Source organism: Onychostoma macrolepis, chromosome 01 (assembly GCF_012432095.1).
Source record: "Onychostoma macrolepis isolate SWU-2019 chromosome 01, ASM1243209v1, whole genome shotgun sequence".
NCBI lineage: Eukaryota > Metazoa > Chordata > Actinopteri > Cypriniformes > Cyprinidae > Onychostoma > Onychostoma macrolepis.
The window spans coordinates 8,542,413-8,567,559 of NC_081155.1; the positions used below are offsets into that span (position 1 = coordinate 8,542,413).

Genomic DNA, 25,147 nt, shown 5'->3' on the forward strand with positions numbered 1-25,147 from the left:
TGTTCAAAGGTCATGTAGGCCTTATGCTTCGTGCATATCGCCACCTAATTGATGGTTTCCCGTTTAATCTTTAATCCTTGAGAATAAGAATTATATTGTTTGTTTGATGCTAATTATATATTAAGTCATATCAGATATGTATTTTTATTATAGAAATACATTATAGAAAATGCCGATCCATGTGTGAGATGATAATATAAAATGTAAAAAAAAAAAAAAAAAATATATATATATATATATATATATATATATATATATATATATATATATATATATATATATATATAGGCTAATATAATAAATTAAACATTACATTTTCATAATAGGGTTTTATAATTTATACAGATAACTTATGTATGCCAATAAAATATAATAACCATATTAGAGCAATATATAGGCTATCCTTATTTATTACTTATATTAGCGCTTAAAATATCATACAACTATATATATATATATATATATATATATATATATAGCAGGCTATATACATAACTGTATTGTAATAATATATAATACTGTGAGCTATCTGTCACGCCCACTGAAGGCTTGTCAGTAGATCATACATGTTCAGATAGCGCTGAAGTGCACTAACCCTGGAACATAACCTGCTCCAGAGCAGGTTATCTTCAGAGAGCAAGTTGCTATGGTTACTTACATACCCTGGAAGTAACCTCCGATTTTGGAACCGAAAGCTGAGGTTATCCGCTCACTTATCCTCAAACATACCCGGGTATGTCACATAACCTGCTTTCTGGAATACACCCCTGGACTGTGTTCAATAAACCTGCTGTTGTTTGCACTTACCTCTGTGTTCCCCTGTGTATTTGCTGACAACTGTAAAGATGCACTGTTCCTTTATCTTATATAAAATATTTTAGAATCCAAAATTGCTATAAAGTTAAAGCCTTATGTCCATATAAGGTATTTTTCAAATTTGAAGTTGATATATAAAAAAAAAATAATAATAATAATTGAGGTTCCTGTTTTATTTAGGGCGTTATGCCACAAATAACCACCGGGTGCCATCAAAACTCCATTGAATGTTTTTTTTGAAGCATTTTTCTGTCACAAATGTCTCAATTTCTCTGTGATTATTATGTCTATCAAAAATATAAACCACCAAATATGGAATCTTGAGACTCCGACCTTTTTTAAAAATATATATAAAAAAAGATTATAAAAAAAAAAAATTGACTATAAAAGACTGTAATAAATTTTGTAATATGACGCTTGACTCCACCTACTAAGGGGAGGAGACCGCTGAAAGATTTTAAAGTACCATTTCCATGGTAACGTATTGTCCGATTTAAAAATGGTGGTAACACTTTATTTTGATGGTCCCTTTTGAACATTCTGTTGACACTAAGTAATGTTGCAGCTACATGTCAACAAACTCTCATTAGATTATTAGTAGACTGTCTGCTTCATATCTGCTAACTCTTTATTGTGATGGTCTCTCAACAGACACTCTACTGACTATAAGTAACTTTGCAACTACATGTCAACTTATTCCAACCCTAACCCTACCAGTCAACTAATACACTACTAACACTCTAATGAGAGTTGGTAGAAATGTAGGTGCAATGTTACTTATAGACAACAGAATGTGTTAAAGGGACCATCAAAATAAATTGAAACCAAAATGGTTTTCACAGGATAAATTATGAGGTTTTCAAATGATATATCTTTTATGATAATTACTAAATATGCTAGAGAAAAAAGACAACGAAAAAAAGAGCGCCATTGGGCCATTGGGTGACACTTATGGGGTTCTCACTGATGGCACACTTTATCTGAATTCAGCCCTACATAAGTTGCGGGGGTTGGGGGGGTGTTCAGGAGAGAGAAAATAATCAGGACAGGATAAAACACTTTTTAGATAAAAATCAACAACTGCTCATGGTCAAATTCATCACTTATTTTTGATATATGCTTTTATAATATTGCACAAATGACATCTATATAATTTGCTGTTTTGTTTTAATATTGTCTTTATGCTGATTTCTTTCATTGCAGCTATAACTATAACTCTGCCAGAAGTATGCACCGTAAGTCAGAAGAACAGTGCAATAAGATGTGCATTGGAATATATTTGAAATTTTAATGTGCTTTTCTATTCATTGTTGATGGTTACATGCACAGACTTACTTTTGTTTGCTATTAATATTGCAAAACATGATTAAACATGATTTTATTTACAATATAAAGCTCAATTGTGATTTCAGAGTCGGACCTCTGGAGAATGTTTTCAAAATCTTCTTGAGCAGATAGAGAACATTACAGCTCAAGTGCTTCCTTTGAATGTAAGTGACTGATCAAGGATTTTCAAGATAAAAATCATCAAATCTAACTTAGATAATATATGTACAGTACATGTACAGTAACTCTTTTGAACTGCATTTTTCTGATCATTAAATTAGACTGTGACGAACATTTTGACTGTGGCCTTCAGCGCTTCAGAGAAGATTTTAGAGTCATCATCAGCAGCAAACCCAACTGAACTAGCCTCCAATGGAAACCGCATGTTAAAAACCAGCGAGAAACTCATTTCTACATTAGTGAAGCCGACAGACACGAGTGACAACGTCAGTTTTACTCTTGCTGCTGTAGGTAAGTGAAGACACAATTATCACTGATGATGAAATACAGATTGTAAATGATATCAGAGGCTTTATTTAGTCTAGACAGCAGCGGTGGGCCAGACAGCAGCAAATGCAGCTACAGTAACTGTTTAATTGTGCAGTGTTATAAACTTTTATAAGAGAGCACGAAACACTGCCTGTATCTTTGGTTACTGACGTCAAAGGTCAGTGTTTATGCTAATTCATCTTTCATTTGGCAGAAGCTTATCCCATTAGATACTGACATGGACAGGTTGTGTCCTGAAAGAAAAAAAAACAAAAAATACAAAATTAAACACCGGTTCACTTACAGTGAGAAGTCCATGGTTTGTGGAGATCTCAATGTGTTTTTTGAATATGTTCTGCCTTAAAAACAATAAACAGTCAAAAGACACAGCAAAATCCCTGCACAGTAAAACCTCCAGTGTTAAATCAACACTCCCAGTGTATATATAATCCAAACTCAGAGTGTTAAAAAAGTAACACTGAAGCAGTGTTAAAGTTAGTGAGATAATTAGTTTAGTAATTGAGTGATGATTGAACATTAATGAAGAACACCTGCTGTTTACAAACTTAATCACTGAAAGAAAGGAAACAAGAACAGAAAAAAGAGACGAGGCGAGCAGAAAAACAAGATCTACAACTGACTTCAGTCACAGCCTTAGATGAAATCAACACAAGATAAAAGAACACATTAAATCTCTCAAGATCTCAGCAGAGGATGATTAAACAACTCCACAAACAGTATCACCAGCTTCACACGTTACTAACCAGATTGACTTTAGATGTTGATGTTTTAGTTTCATTTGAATTACCATTATCGAGGTCAGTGTTTGCTTTAGTTGGGCTCTTGACTCTTGACTTAAGAATTCACAATTCCTTTGGCTGTCATAGCTGTGTGTTTGTTTAGATATGTTAATTATGGCAAGGGGGTGTTGATGGTTAGACTTCTATAAAGAAATCACCAACATTTAGTGACTTTCATAACGGATTTCATAACATAGTCATTGATTGTTTAAAACTTTTGGTTTTGTTCACGTAAAATAAATAGCTTGATTCTTCAGCTTAAAAATTAATCTGAAAGACTTTCAAAAGTAAATCGGCACTAGAAACTTAAAACATCATTATCATACAGACATCAAGACTCAGCGTATGAATCTCAACAATGGTGACAATCAACAAATTCAGATAAAAAGATCATCTGTGAACAATACAAAACACGCTACTAAAAATCACAAAATAGCAAAACAAAAGGAAATGGTAAGAATAAAAGAAAATACTAAACCAGCTGCATAATTTATTCATGTCGCATTGCATGCTGGGAGCCATGGATGAGTTTTGATTGGTGCTCCCAGAATGCACTGCAACATGGAGCTTTATGTTGATTGTCACCATTGTTGAGATTCATATGCTGATTCTTGAAGTCTGTTTGATGAAAGAAAAGTAAACTTTCAGTCCAGAATAAGTTTCAAAAGTCTTTCAGATTAATATTAAAATTGTCAGACGTTAAACTATATCATAAGCTAAAATAACTAACAAATCTACCAGTAGCTATACTCCAAATTGCATCAATTACTCAAGCCACTATATGCTGATTACATCTTTATTGAAACTTAACCAGCCCTAATCTCATTTTCTCTTGGCTTTTTTTTTTTTTTGCCATAACTAACGTATCTAAACAAACACGCAGTTATGGCAGCCAAAGAAACTACAATGTTTTAAGTCAAGGGTCAAGAGCCCAACTAAAGCAAACACTGACCTCGATAATGGTAATTCAAACAAAACTAAAACATCAACATCTAAAGTCAATCTGGTTAGTAACGTGTGAAGCAGGTGATACTGTTTGTGGAGTTGTTTAATCATCCTCTGCTGAGATCTTGAGAGATTTAATGTCTTCTTTTATCTTGTGTTGATTTCATCTAAGGCTGTGACTGAAGTCAGTTCTTGTATTTCTGCTCGTCTCGTCTCTTTTTTCTGTTCTTGTTTCCTTTCTTTCAGTGATTCAGTTTCAGCAGGTGTTCTTCATTACTGCTCAATCATCACTCAATTACTAAACTAATTATCTCATTAACTTTAACACTGCTTCAGTGTTACTTTTTTAACACTCTTGAGTGTGGATTATATATACACCGGGAGTGTTGATTTAACACTGGAGGTTTTACTGTGTGGTGTTAAAGTGTTAGTTCACCCAAAAATTTAAATTAGGTTGGGTTTTACTCGCCTGGCCCCTCTAAGCCTTTCAGTGGAGGTAAACGGGTGTTTGCTGGATTCAGTTCGGAAGACGTGAAAAAGTACGCGCATCCGTAATAAAACGTCCCGCACACGGCTCCGGGGGGTGAATAAAGGCCCCCTGTAGCGAATCCATGTGTTTCTGAAAGATAAATATCCATATTTCAAACGTAATAAACACTTTTTTTTCTCACTTCCGCTGACTGTGGTACGAGGAAGACGTTCAGGCGGATGACATAGTTCGTATGTATCGCGCGCGTGCCTCTGGGAAATGTAGTGGCAAAGGAAAACCAGTCTCCTCTTAGCTTATATCGAAATCTTCCAACATTTTCCTTTACAAATCCTCGTTTTGTCCTTCTAATTCGTGACCGGTGTTTTATTCTCTCTCCGTGCTCGTCACAAATCACGCAACGCCGACGTATGTCATCCGCCTCGTACCACAGTCAGCGGAAGTGAGAAAGTGCTTAAATGTATAATTACACTGTAACAACACACCTTAAAATAAAGTGTAACCACAAGTTGAATCACTCTGTCCATACGGACACGGGTATTTTCAAAGCCGCAGCCTTTTATATGCGGTTTGGCAAATCACGCAAACACAGTATCAGGTCACTGAAACCAAACCTTTTTGAAAACTCCTGCCAGGAGAGGACTGCATACTTGTCAACCTTCCCGTTTTTCCCGGATTCTTCCGTATTTTACTATTTTATCCCGCTATTATCCCGTTTAAATATTTTCCGGTATTTCTCTCGTATTTTTAATTTTCCTATTAAAAAAAAATCCCGTCATTTGTATGGCCCAAACCTCATTATATGAATAATCACGTCAATATATTCCAAGGTTGTCCGGTTGCCAGATCTTGTATTCTTCCCATTTGTCCCCTCAACTTGGCAACTTACTACCCAGTGATGCTTTTGAAATCTGTGCAGTAGTGATTTTTTTTTAATGCCAAGTTACCATTTTGGCGATGAGGATAATGCTGGTAAATGCACGAGATACTGGGTTGCATGATGGAGTAATGGAAATGTGTGGCCAGCTTTTAAAGTGAAATATGGCAACTATTGAGACTATAGCGGCATGCAGTACCATCGCTCCCTATACACAGAGTATGCAGTTTGCATAGGGCACCAACTCCAAAGGGGGCACCATACCAGTTGCTCAAAAAAAAAAAAAAAAAAAAAGTGTGACGCCCCATTCCCTATGGGATCATTTTCCCGTCAAAAGTATTGCGGTCACGGATAAAAAAAATAATAAGCATGAAACCAAAATGTAAAAAGGCAAGTAAAGATAAATTGCACAAAATTTAAAAATGAAAGCAGATTTTTTTCAGAATAGCAAACAATGGTCACGGATCGAAAGATAATAGCATAAATCCAAAATTTAATAACGCATTTAAAAATAATAATAGGCATAAATCAAAACTTTAAACACATTTAAAATCATCTTGCACAAAACTGAAATATTAACCTCTTAACTGTCACCGTCCACCCTGTGGGACGCCTACCTTTACTTCACTATTTTACAATTAAATCCTAATCTAATCATGACAAACTATATATCGTTGGAAAGGTCTAAGACTCCTAAATAGGTATTTTACCACTTTTCTGTTAAAAATTATGTAGGAAAAGTAATAGATTAATTTATGACCAGAGGTGTCAAATCCAGGGTCAGAAAGTAAAAGTCCTGCCATGTGTTTATTCCACCCATGAACTCAGCAGCTGATTTCACCAGAGGAGGAACCAACTCATTCCTTTCAAGTCACAAGCAAGTTTGAGTCAAATCCCAAGACCTCAACGAGTTGAGGTAATTAAGAGATAATTGAGAGACTAATTAAATGTTGATTGTGCATTAGTGATGAACACCTGCTGTTATTGAGAATTACAGAGGATCAGATGTTGATGTTTTATTGGTTCAAATGATGCCACCATCATGGAGATCAGTGTTTGCTTTAGTTGGGCTCTTGACCCTTTTAGTAACTGAGAATGGATTGCTTTTAAGCAATTGCAATATTGCTTCACAACAAACATTTGCACATTGCTGAATTAAAAGCTTGAGGAAGCAGATGAGCTTACACTTTTGGCTTTTATGTCACTTGATTGAACATCATGAAGGTGTCTCTCTTTGGTTTATTTACTGACATTCAGCTGTTACAGAACTGCAGGAATTTACTATTAAACAAATGCCATCGTAATATTAAATATTGGAAAAAATTAAGAATTATATTGCTCAGGCTTTTAGACATGAACACTTATCATACGATCCTCAACAGTGGTGACAATAATTATTCATACTGTGGTGTTACCCAGCATGCATTGCAGCATGAAGCATTTTGTTGATTGTCACCATTGTTGAGATTCATACGCTGGTTCTTGATGTCTGTGTGTGTCTGAGTTGGACTGGAGTTTAAATATTTAAATGCATTAGATTTAAAATTCTTTCTCTATAACTACTACAGCAGTAAATTCATTGCGTACTGTGGTTTCACAGAGTTGTTTATTCGAAAGCAGAACCTAACCTCTGAGTGTCGACTCTGAGCGCTGTTACTTCACAGGACTGCAGAAGGATACTTTCTCGAAAACAACAAATATTACCCAGAATTCATTATTTTTTACGAATTTTACTGTTGTAATGAAAAAACAGGATGTTACTGTCAGAATATGGCCGTTTTTTACAGCAATTTTTTACAGTGTATATATATATATATATATATATATATATATATATATATATATATATACACAGTGGGTACGGAAAGTATTCAGACCCCCTTAAATTTTTCACTCTTTGTTATATTGCAGCCATTTGCTAAAATCATTTGTTCATTTTTTTTTCCTCACTAATGTACACACAGCACCCCATATTGACAGAAAAACACAGAATTGTTGACATTTTTGCAGATTTATTAAAAAAGAAAAACTGAAATATCACATGGTCCTAAGTATTCAGACCCTTTGCTCATGTGACCCTGTCGTACCAACTAGGCGTCTTTTCCAGTGACGCTAGCCTAGCCTACTGTATGAATGAATGAACAAACAATCTAAAAAAAAAGATATTAAACTCGACGGAGGAAATGTGGGAATTAGGTTAAACTGAAACAAGGAATGTGGTGTATAATAGGGTTGTCACGATACCATAAAAATGTCTTAAGATACTATACCAGCTTAATTTATAATTCAATTCTACAAAATGAATAAAAATGTAATAAATAAATAGATGTAAGTGAAAACAGACAATATTATTCTCTGAATACTTAATTAATGTGAATGAATGACTGGCTATTGTTATCCATGAAATGATCTAAACAAAATTCATCTTAGCACTGCACAGAAGCTGCATGAAGTGACATTTAGATATGGCATTTATTAATTTAGACTGTATTTATAATTGCATAAATAATGTTATGAGATTAATGTTTTAAATACTAAATTCTGAATATAGAAATATGTTGGAAAATAATGTAATATGCCTACTTTTAGACGGGAAGCTTAAAAACGGCCAGCAGGTGGCAGAAGTTCGTGATTGAATCACTGAGTCATTCAAATGATTCTTTCAAAACGGCTGAATCCTTCAGGAGCGAATTAAATGACTGTTTTTATGAATGGCTCAGTGATTCGCCCAAATCAACGTGGATTTGGATTCAAACACAAACGAAACAAAAACAGCTCTTGCTCGTGTCGTATTGCCTAAGTGTCAGGAGCATTTTTTGCTCGCATATCTTGACATTTCCGAGTTAGCAGCATGTATATTAAAACATAACATTATAAATGAATTAAAAAAAAATATATAATGATTGATAAGAACCAAGTGCAAAGCCGCTATGGGACTGAGCTCGCATAGCTTCAGCGTCAGCGACTTTTTATAGTACAAAATCGCTGTCAATCAAAAGGAGATGCAGTCTTTCGACAGACCCTCCAATCATCACGCAGAAGCCCGGAGTCCAGGCAGCCCACTCCTCCATTCACCCCCAGAAACGCTGAGTGTCCGTGGGCGGGACATAATCGCAACATTTATCCAATGACCGTCTAGTTTCGAAGCTCTGAAAAAAACTGTTCAAAGCAGCCCCATTGAAGTCAATGGACGCTAGGCTTCAACTGGGAAACGCACTGACGCTACGGGAATGTATGAGAAGGAAATCGAGTCAGCCGACCTGCTATATGTAGCTGATTCTGAACGAACTCGTCTTCGAGATGAACGTGTTCTAACGCATTTTTAGTCAATAAAATGTTAACACAATAATACATAGTTGACCATTAATTTTTTGACATTATAGAGGAAGCCGAGCTTCCCTTGCAGTCTTAAAGAAATCCCCACTGGTGGACAGCCATTTTTAGGTCTCTCCAGAGATGCTCAATTGGGTTTAAGTTCAAGAACAGTCACGGAGTTGTTGTGAAGCCACTCCTTCGTTATTTTAGCTGTGTGCTTAGGGTCATTGTCTTGTTGGAAGGTAAACCTTCGGCCCAGTCTGAGGTCCTGAGCACTCTGGAGAAGGTTTTCGTCCAGGATATCCCTGTACTTGGCCGCATTCATCTTTCCCTCGATTGCAACCAGTCGTCCTGTCCCTGCAGCTGAAAAACACCCCCACAGCATGATGCTGCCACCACCATGCTTCACTGCTGGGACTGTATTGACTGTACTGATTGTATTCTATCTTGGTCTCATCAGACCAGAGAATCTTATTTCTCACCATCTTAAACTCCCTGCAGGCTTTCATGTGTCTTGCTTCCGTCGGGCCACTCTGCCATAAAGCCCCGACTGGTGGAGGGCTGCAGTGATGGTTGACTTTCTACAACTTTCTCCCATCTCCCGACTGCATCTCTGGAGCTCAGCCACAGTGATCTTTGAGTTCTTCTTTACCTCTCTCACCAAGGCTCTTCTCCCCCGATAGCTCAGTTTGGCCGGACGGCCAGCTCTAGGAAGGGTTCTGGTCGTCCCAAACGTCTTCCATTTAAGGATTATGGAGGCCACTGTGCTCTTAGGAACCTTAAGTGCAGCAGAAATTTTTTTGTAACCTTGGCCAGATCTGTGCCTTGCCACAATTCTGTCTCTGAGCTCTTCAGGCAGTTCCTTTGACCTCATGATTCTCATTTGCTCTGACATGCACTGTGAGCTGTAAGGTCTTATATAGACAGATGTGTGGCTTTCCTAATCAAGTCCAATCAGTATAATCAAACACAGCTGGACTCAAATGAAGGTGTAGAACCATCTCAAGGATGATCAGAAGAAATGGACAGCGCCTGAGTTAAATATGTGAGTGTCACAGCAAAGGGTCTGAATACTTAGGACCATGTGATATTTCAGTTTTTCTTTTTAATAAATCTGCAAAATGTCAACAATTCTGTGTTTTTCTGTCAATATGGGGTGCTGTGTGTACATTAATGAGGAAAAAAATAAACTTAAATGATTTTAGCAAATGGCTGCAATATAACAAAGAGTGAAACATTTAAGGGGTCTGAATACTTTCCGTACCCACTGTATATATATATATATATATATATATATATATATATATATATTTATTATTATTATTCTTTTTTTTTTCTTTTAGGGTACAGTAAAAGGTACATATACTTTTTTTTCTGGGGGGGCGTACTTCAGTTCTGCCTTCAGTGGGATGTTTCATGCCAAGTTACCACAGAAAGAAAAGTTAAAGGTCCCACTTTATATTATGGCGCTTTTCCACTGCATGGTACGGCACGGTACGGTTCAGTACGGCTCACTTTTGGGGGTTTTCCACTGAGTACGGTACCTGGTACCTGGTACTTTTTTTTAGTACCATCTTGGCCGAGGTTCCAAGCGAACCGTACCGTTACCAAAACGTGACGTGTAAACTCTGCTGATCACTGATTGGCCGGAGAAAATCGTCATTACTGCGTCACTGAACTTGCAACACGAGACACAACAGACCCGATAGATTTAAATCAGCACAGCCAGCAAAGGATCGGTCGCAACTTTTGTTTGTATCAACCAAAAAATGGCTGTTTCGTGGTCTGCTGAGGAAGTACAGACGTTCCTCTCGTTGATAGCCGAGGAGCGGATCCAGCGAGAGCTTGATGGGGCAACGTCTTGCTGTTAAAAACATCCACATGCCGAGAATGAAGAACACCATTCCGTCGATATGCTCCATTGTTGTGTGTTTGTTTTTGGCGCGATTACGATGATGTCACGGCAGTAGAGGCAGCGCAACTATAACGACACGTGAATAATCCCGCCCACTCTAAAGCGGTACTAAACTGCAGTGGAAACGCAAACCGAGCCGAACTGAGCCGTGCCGAACTGAGCCGTGCCGTACCGTGCCGAGCCGAGTCGTACCATGCAGTGGAAAAGCACCATTAGGTAGCCTTACATTTAAATTAATTATTTGGTACAATGCACTTATTGTGTACATACGTTTTTACATTGTATTTATATTTTTTAAAAATACCTGTATGTAGTTGCATCTGTAATTAATTTCTGTAATTACATTTATAATTACACTGTTGACCCATCCCTTACACCTTAACCCACCCTTAAACCTACCCATACTACCAAACCTGTCCCTAACCTCACCCGTGTCCCACCTCAATAGCAGTAAAAGTGTTTTGCAATACAATAAGAACACAATAAGTACATTGTACTTATTTTTTGATGTATGTACATAGTAGTTAAGGTCACCTAATATAAAGTGTGACCAAGTTAAGCAAACATGATCAGGTGATGCAGATTATGTATTGATGAAGACATAATCATCTGATTGACTGATCTTGTTCAGACTCTCATCTCTGATTATATGGGTGATGTTTTATTTAATTATAGTAGCTCTATAACACAACAGCATGAGATCCAGCACACTATTAGCTTTAGGTCATCTGCAGGTCAAAAGTCAGATCTTACAGTACACTGTATACTCAAGTGCTCCCGTTCTTAATTTGAGGTCCAAATGTACCTAAAATCAAAACATCTAAGCACTTTTTTACATATACATTTATTCAGATAGCAGATTAGACTTGAAGAGTTCAGACTCAATCAGAGAATAAAAACCCAACAACAGTAAATTACCATTTTATTTATTTATTTATTATTATTATTATTATTCAAAGTAAATGATTGAATTAAATAGCACATAACTGCTTGTTTGGGTTTAACAGAGGGTCAAGTCTTCATGGTTGGACCAAATGTCATCTTAAATAAAATCCCTCAGCTTGACACGACAAACTCTTCTGTGGACATCGATCTCATTGGGATCGCCAAGAACAACAATGAAAGTATGTCAAATGTTTCTATTTTAAAAAAGATAAAGCATACCTTTACCACTAAACCACATTTACTTACTTTTTTGATTGCTGTTGTTATTGTAACATAAAGCATTAATGTAAGTTTATTTTTCTGTTTCTGTCTCACAGGATCAGCTGCTGTGGCTATCATGAGCTACAACACGATGGAGAATCTACTGAAGCCAGACTTCTTCAACACATCAAACAACACGATTAAAACCATGATGTCCACTGTGATCTCAGCTACTCTTCCCAAAACCACCAACACTAAACTCACCAAACCAGTCAACTTCACCTTCAGACACATCAGAGTGAGAGACTGAAACGTGTTTTTGTCCAACCTGAGCACTGATGAACATCTGAAAACATCTAATATTCAATGTTCTGATATTTTCTTTAAGTTAGTTCTTCTTCTTGCAGGAGTTTGATCCCAGCGGTTCTCTGTCCTGTGTGTACTGGAATATCAGCGAGTGGATTGTAGATGGTTGTTCTGTTTTAAAGACCAATAGCAGTTACACTGTGTGTTCCTGTGTTCATCTGTCCACATTCGCTCTCATCATGCAAACCAGCCGCCCACCAGAGGTACAGAACATTTCTAGTGAACACTGAAGAGCAGCACAGATGTGGCACTCATGTTCTCTGACATGTTTTCTCAGAGCGACCCACTGCTGGAGCTGTTGAATTTGGTTTGTGTGATCGTGGGGCTGGTGTTCTTCACTTTGGCCCTGATGACCTTTGCCCTTTGTCAGTGGAGTCCTGGAGTGAATAATGTGGCTCGAATCAACATCTGCATCAGTCTTCTGCTGGCTCACCTTCTGTTCCTGCTCACACAGCGGTTCCTGAGCCTCATACGGCCTCAGCAGGTGAGAATGATGGAGCCCTACAGCTCAGCACAGCCTCACTGAGAATCATCATAACCGTCTCTCATGGTCTCCAGGTGTTGTGTGCCGTGATCGCAGGCCTTCTGCACTTCCTCTTTCTCTCCGGCTTTGTGTGGATGTTCATTGAAGCTGTGCTGCTCTTCATCTGTGTGAAGAACCTATCACAGATCAGCTCCAAAAAGAGGGAGGTGCTTAGCAGTGGCTTCCTGTGTGTGATTGGATATGTGGTTGCTCTGGTTGTGGTGTGTGTGTCTGTCGGTCTGGTTCCTGAAGGCTACGGCGAACAGTGAGTTGTTGTTGTTTTAAAGATAATTTGATTAGAAGCAAATAAAGCAGCTCTGGGCTTTTGTGACTTTTATCACTTTGTGACTTAATTTTAGGCTGTATCAGCATCACATACAAAATTAAAATCTAAGATTTCACCAGTCAACACCTGAAATGTCTTTCTGACAAATGCATTCAGTTGTTATATTGATTTTTCTCTAAACAGCTGCTGGATTAAATTGGATAAAGGCTTCATCTGGAGTTTTCTGGGTCCTGTTTGCGTCATACTAGCAGTAAACACATTTATCATGACATTTATTTATATTAAAAGGAAAGCAAGTTGATTAATTACTCTTTTACTTTTCAGTCAAACACACTTCTCTTCATCAAGATCTTCATCAGTCTGAACTCAACTCTCAAAAGTCTCAACGCTGAAGTTTCACAGATGAAACAAACAAAGTAACATTATTATTATTTAATTAGTAAATTAATAGAAAACCACATAGTCAATAAAGACACACTAACTCTGCAGGATTCACATGAACTCTGTTTCTCTGCAGGATAATGGTGTTTAAAACACTGGCTCAGTTTGTGGTTCTTGGTTGCCCCTGGATTCTGGGTTTCTTCACTAATGGCAGTAAGGTGCTGGAGATCCTCTTCCTGATCTTGAACTCCCAGCAGGGAACCTTCATCTTCCTGGTCTACTGTGTCCTCAATCATGAGGTCAGACTTTACTCAGTTTGCATGTGTAATCTGGATGTTTTCACTGAGGTCCTGGGGCTGGATTCACAAAACATTCTTAAGAAGAAATTTCTTCTTAACTGTCATTTTCTTCTTATTTTTTTTAACTTAAGAAAAGTTAAGAACATTTTGTATTCCCAAAAATTCTTCTTAAGAATATTCTTATCTTTTTTCATAAGATTGTTCTTAAGACAAAACTTAAGAAGAATTCAAATTCTTGAAAAGAATCTTCATAAATAACTTCTTAAATTCAGGACAGCCCCAGACTTGTATTGAATTCCAAACAGTAAGAATGATTTAATAAATTTATTGGGTTATTTAAAATTAATTGTTATATTTAAGCATTACAACAACATTAGCTACATATAATACATAGTAGGACTATTAATAGGGATGTGCGCTGGTTTTCTGAAGTGACAGCGATGAAAATGTAAACAATGATCGGTCATGATTAGTCTATGTGTGACACTACTTTTTGACTTCAAAACTCAGTAGCAACTCTACAAAAACGAGTCAGATAGGGACATTTTATTTCATCTTATAAATAGGACATAATCTTTGGCAGTATGCAGCGCATATGAATGCGCCGATACACAGGACACGTTTGCTGTAGCAGCACGGACACATACTGGAAGCGTTCACTACTGTAAATGCTCGACATGCCAATAAAGCTTTGATTATGCTGACTGGAATTTTTACTGGAATGCAGTTTAAATTTAACATAGGCTATATTTCATTTTATTTTGGCTAAGTAATAGACCATAATTACAAATACTATATAGTGTTTTGTTGAGGAATTAATCATTCACGTAATTTCATTTGTAAATGAACACACAACACGCTCATTTATCATCACACACGGGCATAAATACAATCATAAAGTCAAAAATTTATTGGCATAATTGTCAAGAGTTCACATTATTTGCAAAATATATGGAAGGCTAGCAAATATTGCATAATTACACAAAACATTAACTAGGTAAAGCGATACACAAATTGAAAGGGGAAATAAGCATATATAACAAATATAAAAATATAACCCTATAAATGAATGTAATAATAATAATAGCCTATACAAATATTAAATTAAATGTTTAATGTTAATAAAAATGTTTTATGATAATATCTGATAATCCCAGGTTGCTATGGTCACGCAGGTTTGTTTACGCATTGAACTTGTGGCCACAATAAAAATATGTTGTTCCCTCAACATAAGAAGTCGTGGCCATGAGAAATGGATGTCGTTCCCTCAACATAACATCTCGACACAACTAAGTGAACCGACCATGTCACCTCGCGGGCACCATATGAAGCTGAGTGCCAGTGAAAAACAGTGTTATTAGGGTAATCTGCAGGAAGCGCAAAAAGACAATAAAGTGTGAGTTTATCAGTGCGTCATGTATTCACTCAGATAAAGACTGTCATTTTCTTAAGAAAAAAATTAAAATGTTCTTAAGAATATATTTGAGAACTTATTAAGAATTTTTCAAGAATTGCACTTAAGAACATTCTTGCGAACTTCATGGAATTTATCTTAAGAAATTTCTTAACTTATTTCTTAAGAAGATTTTCGTGAATCCGGCCCCAAGTCTTAGTTTGGTAATCCATGACTTTTAGAAAAGATTGTCAGAGACGGTTTGTTTAAACTGTTACTCTTCCATTGGAATGTTCAAATGAGCCAAAACTGTTAAAAATTCAAATTTAAACCGACAGAGAATGCCTTTGATCTCCAAGCTTTTAAAACTACTTCAAGAATTTAGGCTCTGTTTTTTCAAGATAACATCATGAATTTATTTTTTTTTTTTATTATTATTTATTTATTTTGTCCTGATAAGGCATTCTAACATTCCAACTTTTATGGAAGAAAAGGAAATCATGAATATTTATTTCTAAAAATGCAGATCTAGTATCTAAAAGCCACTTTTTCTTACCTGTTTATTCCAAACAAACTTTGTGGTTCTTGAGTTTCAGAGGTTAAATTGATCTCATGAAGTCACTCAGCTCCTCTCGTCTCATTCGTGTCCAGGTCAGGCAGCAGTACAGGAAGTGCTTCAGATGTCTTTGCTGTGTCAAACAACACTGAGGACCACAGCATCATGTTCAGGAAGTAATAAATACTGCTCAGGTGCCATTAATATACAGCTGATTTTATATAACATAATCTATGTTTTTGTATGATAAATGTTATAGTCTCAGATCCTTTCTGCAAATGAAAGAAAAATGTTATCCGAGTGTCTTATTTTATAGCTGTTAACACTAATGATGTAGAGCTGTTTCACTGCTAAACTGTTTTATTTAGTCTTCTGTAAACTTTATTATCAGTAGTAGTAGTAGTAGTAGTATTGGTGGAGGGTGAAAAGCAGAGGTGTAAAATACTTGAGTAATTTTACTTGATTACTTAAGTATTATTTTGGGGGATTTTTACTTTATTCAAATACAATTTAAACTGACTTGTACTTTTACTTGATTACATTTCTGTAGAAAAAACAGTACTTTTTACTCCTTACAATTTTATTTCAACTTAAAAAGTACATTATATTTTGATTTTATCTTATGTACATTGAATATGGGAAACGGAATCTCAAATGTGTTCTTGACGTGAGAAGCAATGATCATTGTTCCACGCATCAAACACACAGTTCTGCTTCAGTTATGACTTTCATCGGGTAAATGTCTGGGTTCAAAAGTTCACCATCAAATCTGAGGAAGCATGTTGAGGTGGCAAAGTTGTGTTTCCCCCAAAAAGTTTATTCATTATTCTTTGTTTTGATAGAGCCATTAGCTGTGAAATATATTGGCTGAATGCACAAGATTGAGTGCAAATAAAATCAGTGAGGAAAATTTTAATATGCAGTAATTAATATTTTTGTGGGAATTATTATTTTTTAAATTAAATGTTACAAATCTCCAAAAAAGTGTTTAAATGAATATTGCACGTTTACTTAATTGTAATTCATGTTGTGATGTTCTTACCAGGTTGTTTTTATAAGTTCTTGTAAGTTGTTTTAATAATATGTCATTATATTGAGTAGGAATTTGGACTCTCAATTAATATTTTTTTAATCTTAATAATTACATTATTTGCTCATTAATTCATATAATTAGTCGCAAATGATTATGTAGCATTATACTACGGGGCCGTTGAATGCTTGAATCTGATTGGCTGACGAACGTTCTAAGGTGTGCAATTATTTTCAGGGAACCGCACGGCGAATGTAGTTCCAGGCAGCTCTTGACCGCATTACATGACCATATCACTTCGCCAAATGATTTCTGTTATTTCAAAGGTCTTTCAAACCAAAACCCACAACGACACTGGCCAAACAAATAAATATAGTAAACAAAAGGATAAAAACGACAGATCATGTCCATGTTTTTGCCACAAAATTACGCTTTATTATGAACGGAAAGCACATACTCTATCTCTCCCTCACAGACCGCACACACATAGATGATTTAGATCTTAGTTTGTGTTCTTAGTATCTGATAAATAAAAGTCATATTTATATATGGGATGGCACGAGGGTGGAAAGGATGGAGTTTCCTTTTAATTCCTTTCCTTGCAATTTTATTTAATTTTTGTGTGTGTGTGTGTGTGTGTGTGTGTTCCGCTGTGCTGCATTTTAATTGTTATTTTAATTTTAATTGCATGTTGCTTTTGTTCGGGTCACTTTTGGGTTTTTCCTGTATTATTTGAATGCATTTCTGTTAGAAAATATGTTAATAAACAAAATAATAAACAATGCTGAAGACAGAGCCGGACTGGGATGCAATTGCAGCCAGGGAAATCTCACTCATGCAGGCCACACAGAGAAAAAAAAAAAGAGGCCAAAATGGTACCTTTTAGGACACAACAGCTTGTCACTGGAGCAGTATTTGTCCATATTTTAAAGCTTTATATTCTGTATCTACATTTTGCTCCTCGCATCCTTTCTTCACTCCACAGATTGAATTTCATGCCTCAACTTTCTTTCTATTCTCTTTTTCCTTTCTTGCATCTCAGACTTGAAGTTCCTGACTGCAGTCTCATTTGTTTTCTAAAAAAGTTCATTAGAATCAGAATCAGAATGAGCTTTTATTGCCAGGTATGTTTACACATACGAGGAATTTGTTTTTGTGACAGAAGCTTCCACAGTGCGACAGAATGACAGCGACAGGACGAAAAACACAGATAACCTGTGAATGTCAATTTATTTAATGAATTTGAGTATAATTACTGAAGGTTAAATGTCGGCCCACTTTATCTAACACATTCAGCCAAAGTGGGCCAGCGATATTTATTTTTTTACATTTTGTTCTTTGCATTTTATTCCCTGTTAACTGTGGAAACAAAAACAGCAGGAACTGTCCCAATAATATTTGTTTCCATTTAGTGAGCAACCTTATAAATAAATAAATGAAAATCTTATGTCAAAGGGTTTTCTACCATGACACAGTCCTCCTCTGAGGTGTGGCCACACCCACCAGTGTCATATTGCATCAACCAAAACTATTTTATAATTTATAGAAATAGTGTCCCTTTAATTAAGAACCATTGAAATGCTCTGAAAGTGCAAACTCACTGAGCACAGTACAATCAAGCTGAAATGGCCTACTTTAACTGAATTCTTTAACAATTTTTATTATTATTATTAAAAATAAATTCACCTACATTTTAAACCCCTTCTGCTCCTTATATCATCAAAGCTTTTGTATATTAAATATCACAAAACACCACCCATTGGCTGTTTATTATATCCAGTACCAGCGAGTAAAACACATGCAGCAGTATCTGGCCGTGGCACCCAGAGAAATGTGATGAGGCTTTTCTCTGTAAACAGAAGCAGAGAGTAATCAGTGAATTTCAAGTTAAAATATTTTAACACCATAAAGATGAAATGGCCTCCGTAAATGTGATAAATATGAGCTCAAATAAATAAAGAAATATCAATAAAACAGATGTGAAGTTTTATGATGTAGCTATTAAAGAAAAAGTGTCTGTTGGATATGTGATGTGTTTTGATTGGATGGTTAATTGTTTTGTGAAAGTTGACCTTATGAAGAAATTGTAAATAAGACATCCAAAATATTTAAGCTCAATTCTGCATTTGAAGCACTGTAATTACATAGTTAATTAAAAGAGAGCGGTGGAAAGCAATATTACAGTGTCAGGGTTTGAGAAAACCCTCCTTCAAGATTGTCATCTAGTGTAGTGTAGCGCCATCTAGTGTTCACACTTAAAATACACACGAACAGAGCAAGTCATACAACTCTGTATATCGAGGGGTGAGAACATTAAGTGACATTTTTGGTGAAATGGATATATATATCACAAGAAAGCTCTTAATGGGCTCGTTCTACTGGCAAAAGTACTGTCATCCATGAGTGTACAAATTTTTATTATAAACAATTTAAATCAGTTCACAAAGTCAGATCAAACTATGGTCAAATTTTGTTTTGGCCCTCCTGTAAAGTTGGTGAAATGTCACTTACGCCTTTCTTCTCATTATGATCTCTAAATGGTGTTCTTTAAATAAGTCACTGTTGTAGTTGTTGTTGTTGTTCTTTTCTTTTCTTTTTGCGTCTTTTCTTTCTTTCTCTCTCCTTTGCGTCCTCACTATTCACCTCAGTGTCTTCATCTTCATTCATTCCTCTATTCGTCCCTCCTGTATTTCTGTTTCTTCGCCCAAACAACAGTGACATCCCCATCTGAAACAGAAGACCACCGGCTGCTGTGCTGATCATGAGGACTGCTGTGTCCAGTCTGGCTCTTATACTCCGGGCTGTTAATGCGGCTACAATCACTGAGATAAACGCAGATACAGTCGCTCCAGCAGCAATGGCGCTTAAAGCTCCAGCAGTCTCAATTATACTTATTTGAAGACCTGCCATTCCTGTTGATCTTCTAACACACAGTTGTTGTTGACTTTGAAGCTTTCACTTGTGTTTCTCTTTTCCACCACCCTTCTAATGTTGCTGATAATTGTTTACTTCACTAACCAGTCTAAAAACAAACATTTGTGCGTCCTGGTGTTTGTGCAGGCAGTGCAGTGCTTCTCTTGTGCTGTTTACCAGGAGTGTTTCTGGCGCACAGACAGCTACAAACTAACGGTGTGGTGTCCAGGGAGGACCCGATTTGTACTGACACCGGCACCCTCTTCTGTTTTTGCTGGAGAGATGTTGAAGGAGGCCCAAATGCATTTAGGAAATGAAGTGTGTACGCTGTGTAGACAGAGACAGATAGATATACTGTAAATACCTTTATGTCAAATCTGCATACATACAGTTCACCCACATACAGTTTTTCCATCAAATGTATTCTAACTAGTTGGTTGAAACTACCTCAAGTTAGCATCAGGAAGCTAGTTGGCTAGCCAGTTAGCATCAGCAAACAATATTTTTTTAAATAGACTATTTTAATTTTGTCTTTCATCTTTGTCAAACTGTCAATTGTATTTTTGAGAGATAGTAGGTAGACAGGTAGTACACTGTAAAAAATGAATTGTGGGTCCTGTAATTTTCATTAAAACAAATTAAGGTGATAATTAAAAATAGTGAGTATATTTCATAAAAGAAACTGCGATTCAGTGTTGTATAGAAAATATTGTGTTGTATAGACTTTTTATTAAAACCAAGAGATGTGTTAATTTTTTATTTATTTATTTTTTTTTGCTCTTTTGCTTTACACTGTGTATTTTAGTTGTTTTCAGGTCTATTTTTATTGGCTGTTCCTCTTGTTCTTTTTTTCTGTCCTCTTTTGGTTCCTCTTGTTTTTTATTTTATTTTCTGCTCTTTATTAGATACATAAAGTACATCTCATTATAATGATGGTCATCATTCTGTTTGATTTCATCAATGTTCTCTAGAAGCTTTGTGATGTGAGTCGAGTCAATTGCTGTTTTACTGTTGATCACATGATAATTATTCCTGCAGTGGTTGACTAGATCCTGAAATTTTCTACTAAATTTAAAGATTTATAAATGTTCTGTGATTCTAATGGCTCGTTTCCACTGAGGGGTACGGTACAGTACAGTTCAGTACAGTACGAGTCGGTATGGGTAACCCTGATCAGGCTTGCGTTTCCACTGCCAAGAGTACCCTTACTTGGTAGGCGTGGTGTATGCCGGAAAGTAACGATCGACGATAAAATGCGACAATAAGCACAACTCTGCCTCTTTTTGTTTAAATGTCAGTTTTAATGAACGATAATAGCCATTATAAAAGTATAAGTACAAAGTATAAGAGGCTTATATAGGAGTCCATAAAGACAAAAGCAAACAATTCAGTCAAAGATATGCTATAAAGTCAGCACTGTAACGTTATACTGTAAAGTTCAAAATAAATAGTTAAAACATAATTTAAACATAAAGTTAAACATAATTTTGTGTTCAGCCAAAACGATATGACCAGTAAAAATCATAGATTCATGAGACCACGAATGCCTGTTAAATATACCCAAAACAAATTGTATCTCATGTTTAATCACAACAGAGACATCAGAGCCAGCGGCAGATGTCGGGAGGACTAGCCGAGCTAAGGCTGCTGGAGGCGGATACATGAGCGCTGAGCGCCCGGTGATCGCATGGAGCTCTGAAATCAGCATAGCAAATTTTCAAATAGGCGCTATCTTTATAAATAAACCACAGATTACCGTATTGACCCGAATATAAGACGACCCTGATTATAAGATGACCCCCCTTTTTCCAGATGTACCTTTTGGAAAAAGGCTTTTTGAAAACCAAATCTTGTTTGTATATTTATTTTTTTTGTTTTGAAAGTATGGTAAATACTGGTAAAATGTACCAACAATGACATTTTAAAAATATACACTTTTGGATATACCATAACAATAACAGGTAGCCCATCTGAATTATATAACATTTAGGCTATCCATCTCATAGTAGCCCACCAACATTTTATTAACAGTAGAAGTGAAATCTTATTGTAGTCTTCAAATCTGGGTACTGTCTTATGTTTTAAAATCACTTACAGAGGAAGTTTGGTCCCATCAGGCTAACATGACAGTCACGACTCCTGCCGCTGTAAGCTTTTCTTTTTCTTTTGTTTTCACTCGCGATCTTCACAGCACACATTACATTACATATTTCATGGCACACTCGTTGTATGTGTTTTTGGCGCCACCTATTGTTGTGGGTGTATTATTGACATGTCAAAGTCTAGACCCTGAATATAATAAGACGACCATGTTTTTTCAGATGTATTTCCAAGAAAAAAACTTTGTCTTATATTTGGGTCAATACGGTACATTCTCGCCTGAAAAACTCTTAAAACTACATTTCATGACACAATAACAGTATATTTAGAAAATTATGCAGGTTTTTGGGCAATGACGTTTCACAAGTCCACAAGTTCAGACAAGAACGCATATTGAGAAATGGCTTGTCTGTGTGAAAATATAAAATGATAAAATACACTGTTATATTTTTATGTGTGTTTGCGCACTCTGAAGTAATAAACCGAACACAGCAGAGCTGAAAGAGTGAAGGAGAAGCTTTATCCCCTTGTATCACGCAAAAGTGACGATTCTAGTCAACCAATCAACGTTCTGCAGTGAGTTTAGCTCCACCCTTTTGGTATCCTTTGCTGTGCTAGGTACCCCAACGGAAGGGTACCAAAAAAGTGGTACGGTACGGTTTGCTATTTTGGTACCATTCACAACTTCTGACAGTGGAAACGGAAATAATTGCCACTGAACCGCACCGTTCAGTGGAAACGAGTCATAACATGCCAGTTTTCAACCCCAGTTATCCTTTGCTATTTCATCAGAGCCACTTGTTCACTCATGCATGTTGTCAAAATGTTTTGTATCATACAAATGCTTTGTATCTTGAAACAGTTTAAGCAAAATGTTCGTATCCTTTAGCTTAATAACATTTACCTGTGTCGTTGTTCACAGAAGCACGCTAGCTAACTGCTATCAACATCCATCCAGTGGTTTATGCCTTTCACCTGCATCAGCGTTCACAGAAGGGATAGCATAACTAGTTAACTATGAACTAACTACCTACTAACTAACAAACTGCTAACTAAATGTTAACCATCAGCATCAATCCAGTTCTTTATAACATTTACCTGGATTATAGTGTTTAACAGAAGGGATAGCTACACTATAGTAAACTAACTAACTAATCTGGTGGTCAAAAGGATGAACAGCACCTGATGTGTCCTGTTATGCTTTGTGATTGTTGTATTCATTTTTATTACTAAGTATCACATTTTTCAATTTTTTTAGGAGCACCACAGTGGTAAGATCAGGATGGTGCACTGGAAAGTTCATTACATCTAAAAAGGAAGAAAGCTACATTACATCAAACACATCAGTGGTCCAGTTGGTTTTAGTGTAACTGACTAGCTTGATGTGCAGGGCTGTGCAGTAAACCTCACTTCCTATGCCAAATGTTTTGTTTTGTTTGTTTGTTTTTTGTAAGCTTTTCAGTTTATTTAACATTGTGAGCAGGAATGAAACAGGAAGCTACAAAGTTACAAATTTAGAACAACATTTTGAGACAACAGCTAACAGGTTTTTTTTTTTTTTTTTTTCACATTCCCAGATGGTTGTTCAAGTTTCAAATAGATGACTTACCCTCACCATTATTTTGGCAACATCATATTGTAATTTTGATAATGTGTAATGAAATTAGATACAAGACTTGCGCATCTTGAATGTACTAGAACCGCTTTAAATCAAAAGGATGTAACATGACCACTAAATACTAATGAAAAGTGCTTTCAACTTTTACTTTCTTTTGCCATTGCTACTGTCAACTATCTGAACCAGCAATTCAGTTCTCAGTATTATTAGCTTAAGTCTTTGAATATTGTATTAGGTTATTTCAGACTAACCTATGTTTTGATGCCATTATGCCTCTTGCAGTTTGTGTCGTTCAGAATCTCTCTGTCTGACTGTCGCAACCTGAAGAGAAACTACTGTAGAAGTAGCAAAACTGCCTCATGCAAAAAAAAAAATAATAATAATGATAATAATTGCTGCACATTGGCTGAATATTTGACACGAACATATGTTTTTGTCTGAGGCCTCTTGCGTATGTGCAATCTCTTACCTCAGAAGTTAACTAGAGTAAGGTTTGCTCATTATTTATAAGATTTGGAGTAATTCAACATTATGGCAAGAGTGAAATGTGTAACCTTATGTGCGCTTATGAGATATTAAAGAATCCTGCTTTATGCTGTACTTCTACTCTCTAAGATGATGACTTCATAGTGTGTGTGTAACGAAGGCAAGGAGGCCTTGAAGTTCTGATAAGTGCTCTGTGTGTGTGTGTGTGCTGGTAGCTCTCCCTCTGTGTGTTAGAAGACTGTCTCTGTCAGCTGCCGCCATCCTGACCAAAAATAGGTGTCCGGAAGACACCTATCTTGTATGATCCCTGATCGCTGACGTCTGCCCAATCTGATGGAGATATGTTTGAAGCGTTTACGTCCATATGTGGAGATTGTCTAAGTTTATCTAGGTTTTAGAACCTATCAGAATGTTGATGACTTATGCATTGACGCAATTGGCAACCTCTGTTAGGGTATAATTACTGGTGTTTTTGAATTGTACGCAGAGCGGCCTACGAACTCGACTGTGAGTCTTGAAGCTGACTTCTGCTGATGAAACTGCAAACTGTCTTCAGTAAATTTTCTTCAATTTTGTTCGAATCTCTTGACTTCTGGTCTTCATTCAACACATCTGGTCCGAGGGTCTTTACTGTAAATTCCCCTACACCTGTGACTGCTGCAGTCGTTGGTACCACCAGTCATGTGTCCAGAGAACATCAAAAGTGGATTTTGTGTGTCATGCCTGTGAAAGTTAACCAGACATAAAGGACAAAGATGTTTCTATACCATTGTTCTTTTCTTGGTCTTTTTTATTTATTTTTTTGTATTTTGCATTCTTGGATGGCAATGTACATAGACAGTATTGTATTTGTGGATATTTAGAAGTTTTTTATTATTATTATTTGTGTTAAATTGAAGTTTATACTGTTCTTGCATAAGCTCAGGTATTACCCTCCTGAAAAACATAGCTGTCTGTAAATCAAACTAAACTTTAATGAAATAAAAATGTTGTATAGAACAGTATTGCTGGTGTAGGTGTTTCAGACCCATTTTAGTGACTCTTTGGGTAATCAGACAGAAGAAATAAGGGGGGTAAAAT

At 36.3% G+C, this 25,147-nt stretch overlaps 1 protein-coding gene across 1 annotated transcript in view; it reads left to right on the forward strand.

Moving 5' to 3' along the window:
- LOC131536115 (adhesion G protein-coupled receptor E3-like) overlaps nt 1-18,962 on the forward strand; it is a 218,827-nt gene extending 199,865 nt beyond the window's left edge. Inside the window, exons 9-20 of the mRNA XM_058768857.1 lie at nt 2,020-2,051; nt 2,229-2,306; nt 2,424-2,613; nt 11,978-12,094; nt 12,233-12,414; nt 12,524-12,685; nt 12,760-12,966; nt 13,041-13,270; nt 13,475-13,541; nt 13,616-13,707; nt 13,809-13,971; nt 16,016-18,962. Of these exons, the coding sequence (XP_058624840.1) occupies nt 2,020-2,051; nt 2,229-2,306; nt 2,424-2,613; nt 11,978-12,094; nt 12,233-12,414; nt 12,524-12,685; nt 12,760-12,966; nt 13,041-13,270; nt 13,475-13,541; nt 13,616-13,707; nt 13,809-13,971; nt 16,016-16,072 (1,577 nt within the window). The 3' untranslated portion in view covers nt 16,073-18,962. The remainder of the gene's footprint in view (nt 1-2,019; nt 2,052-2,228; nt 2,307-2,423; nt 2,614-11,977; nt 12,095-12,232; nt 12,415-12,523; nt 12,686-12,759; nt 12,967-13,040; nt 13,271-13,474; nt 13,542-13,615; nt 13,708-13,808; nt 13,972-16,015) is intronic.
- Nucleotides 18,963-25,147: the final 6,185 nt, after the last annotated feature.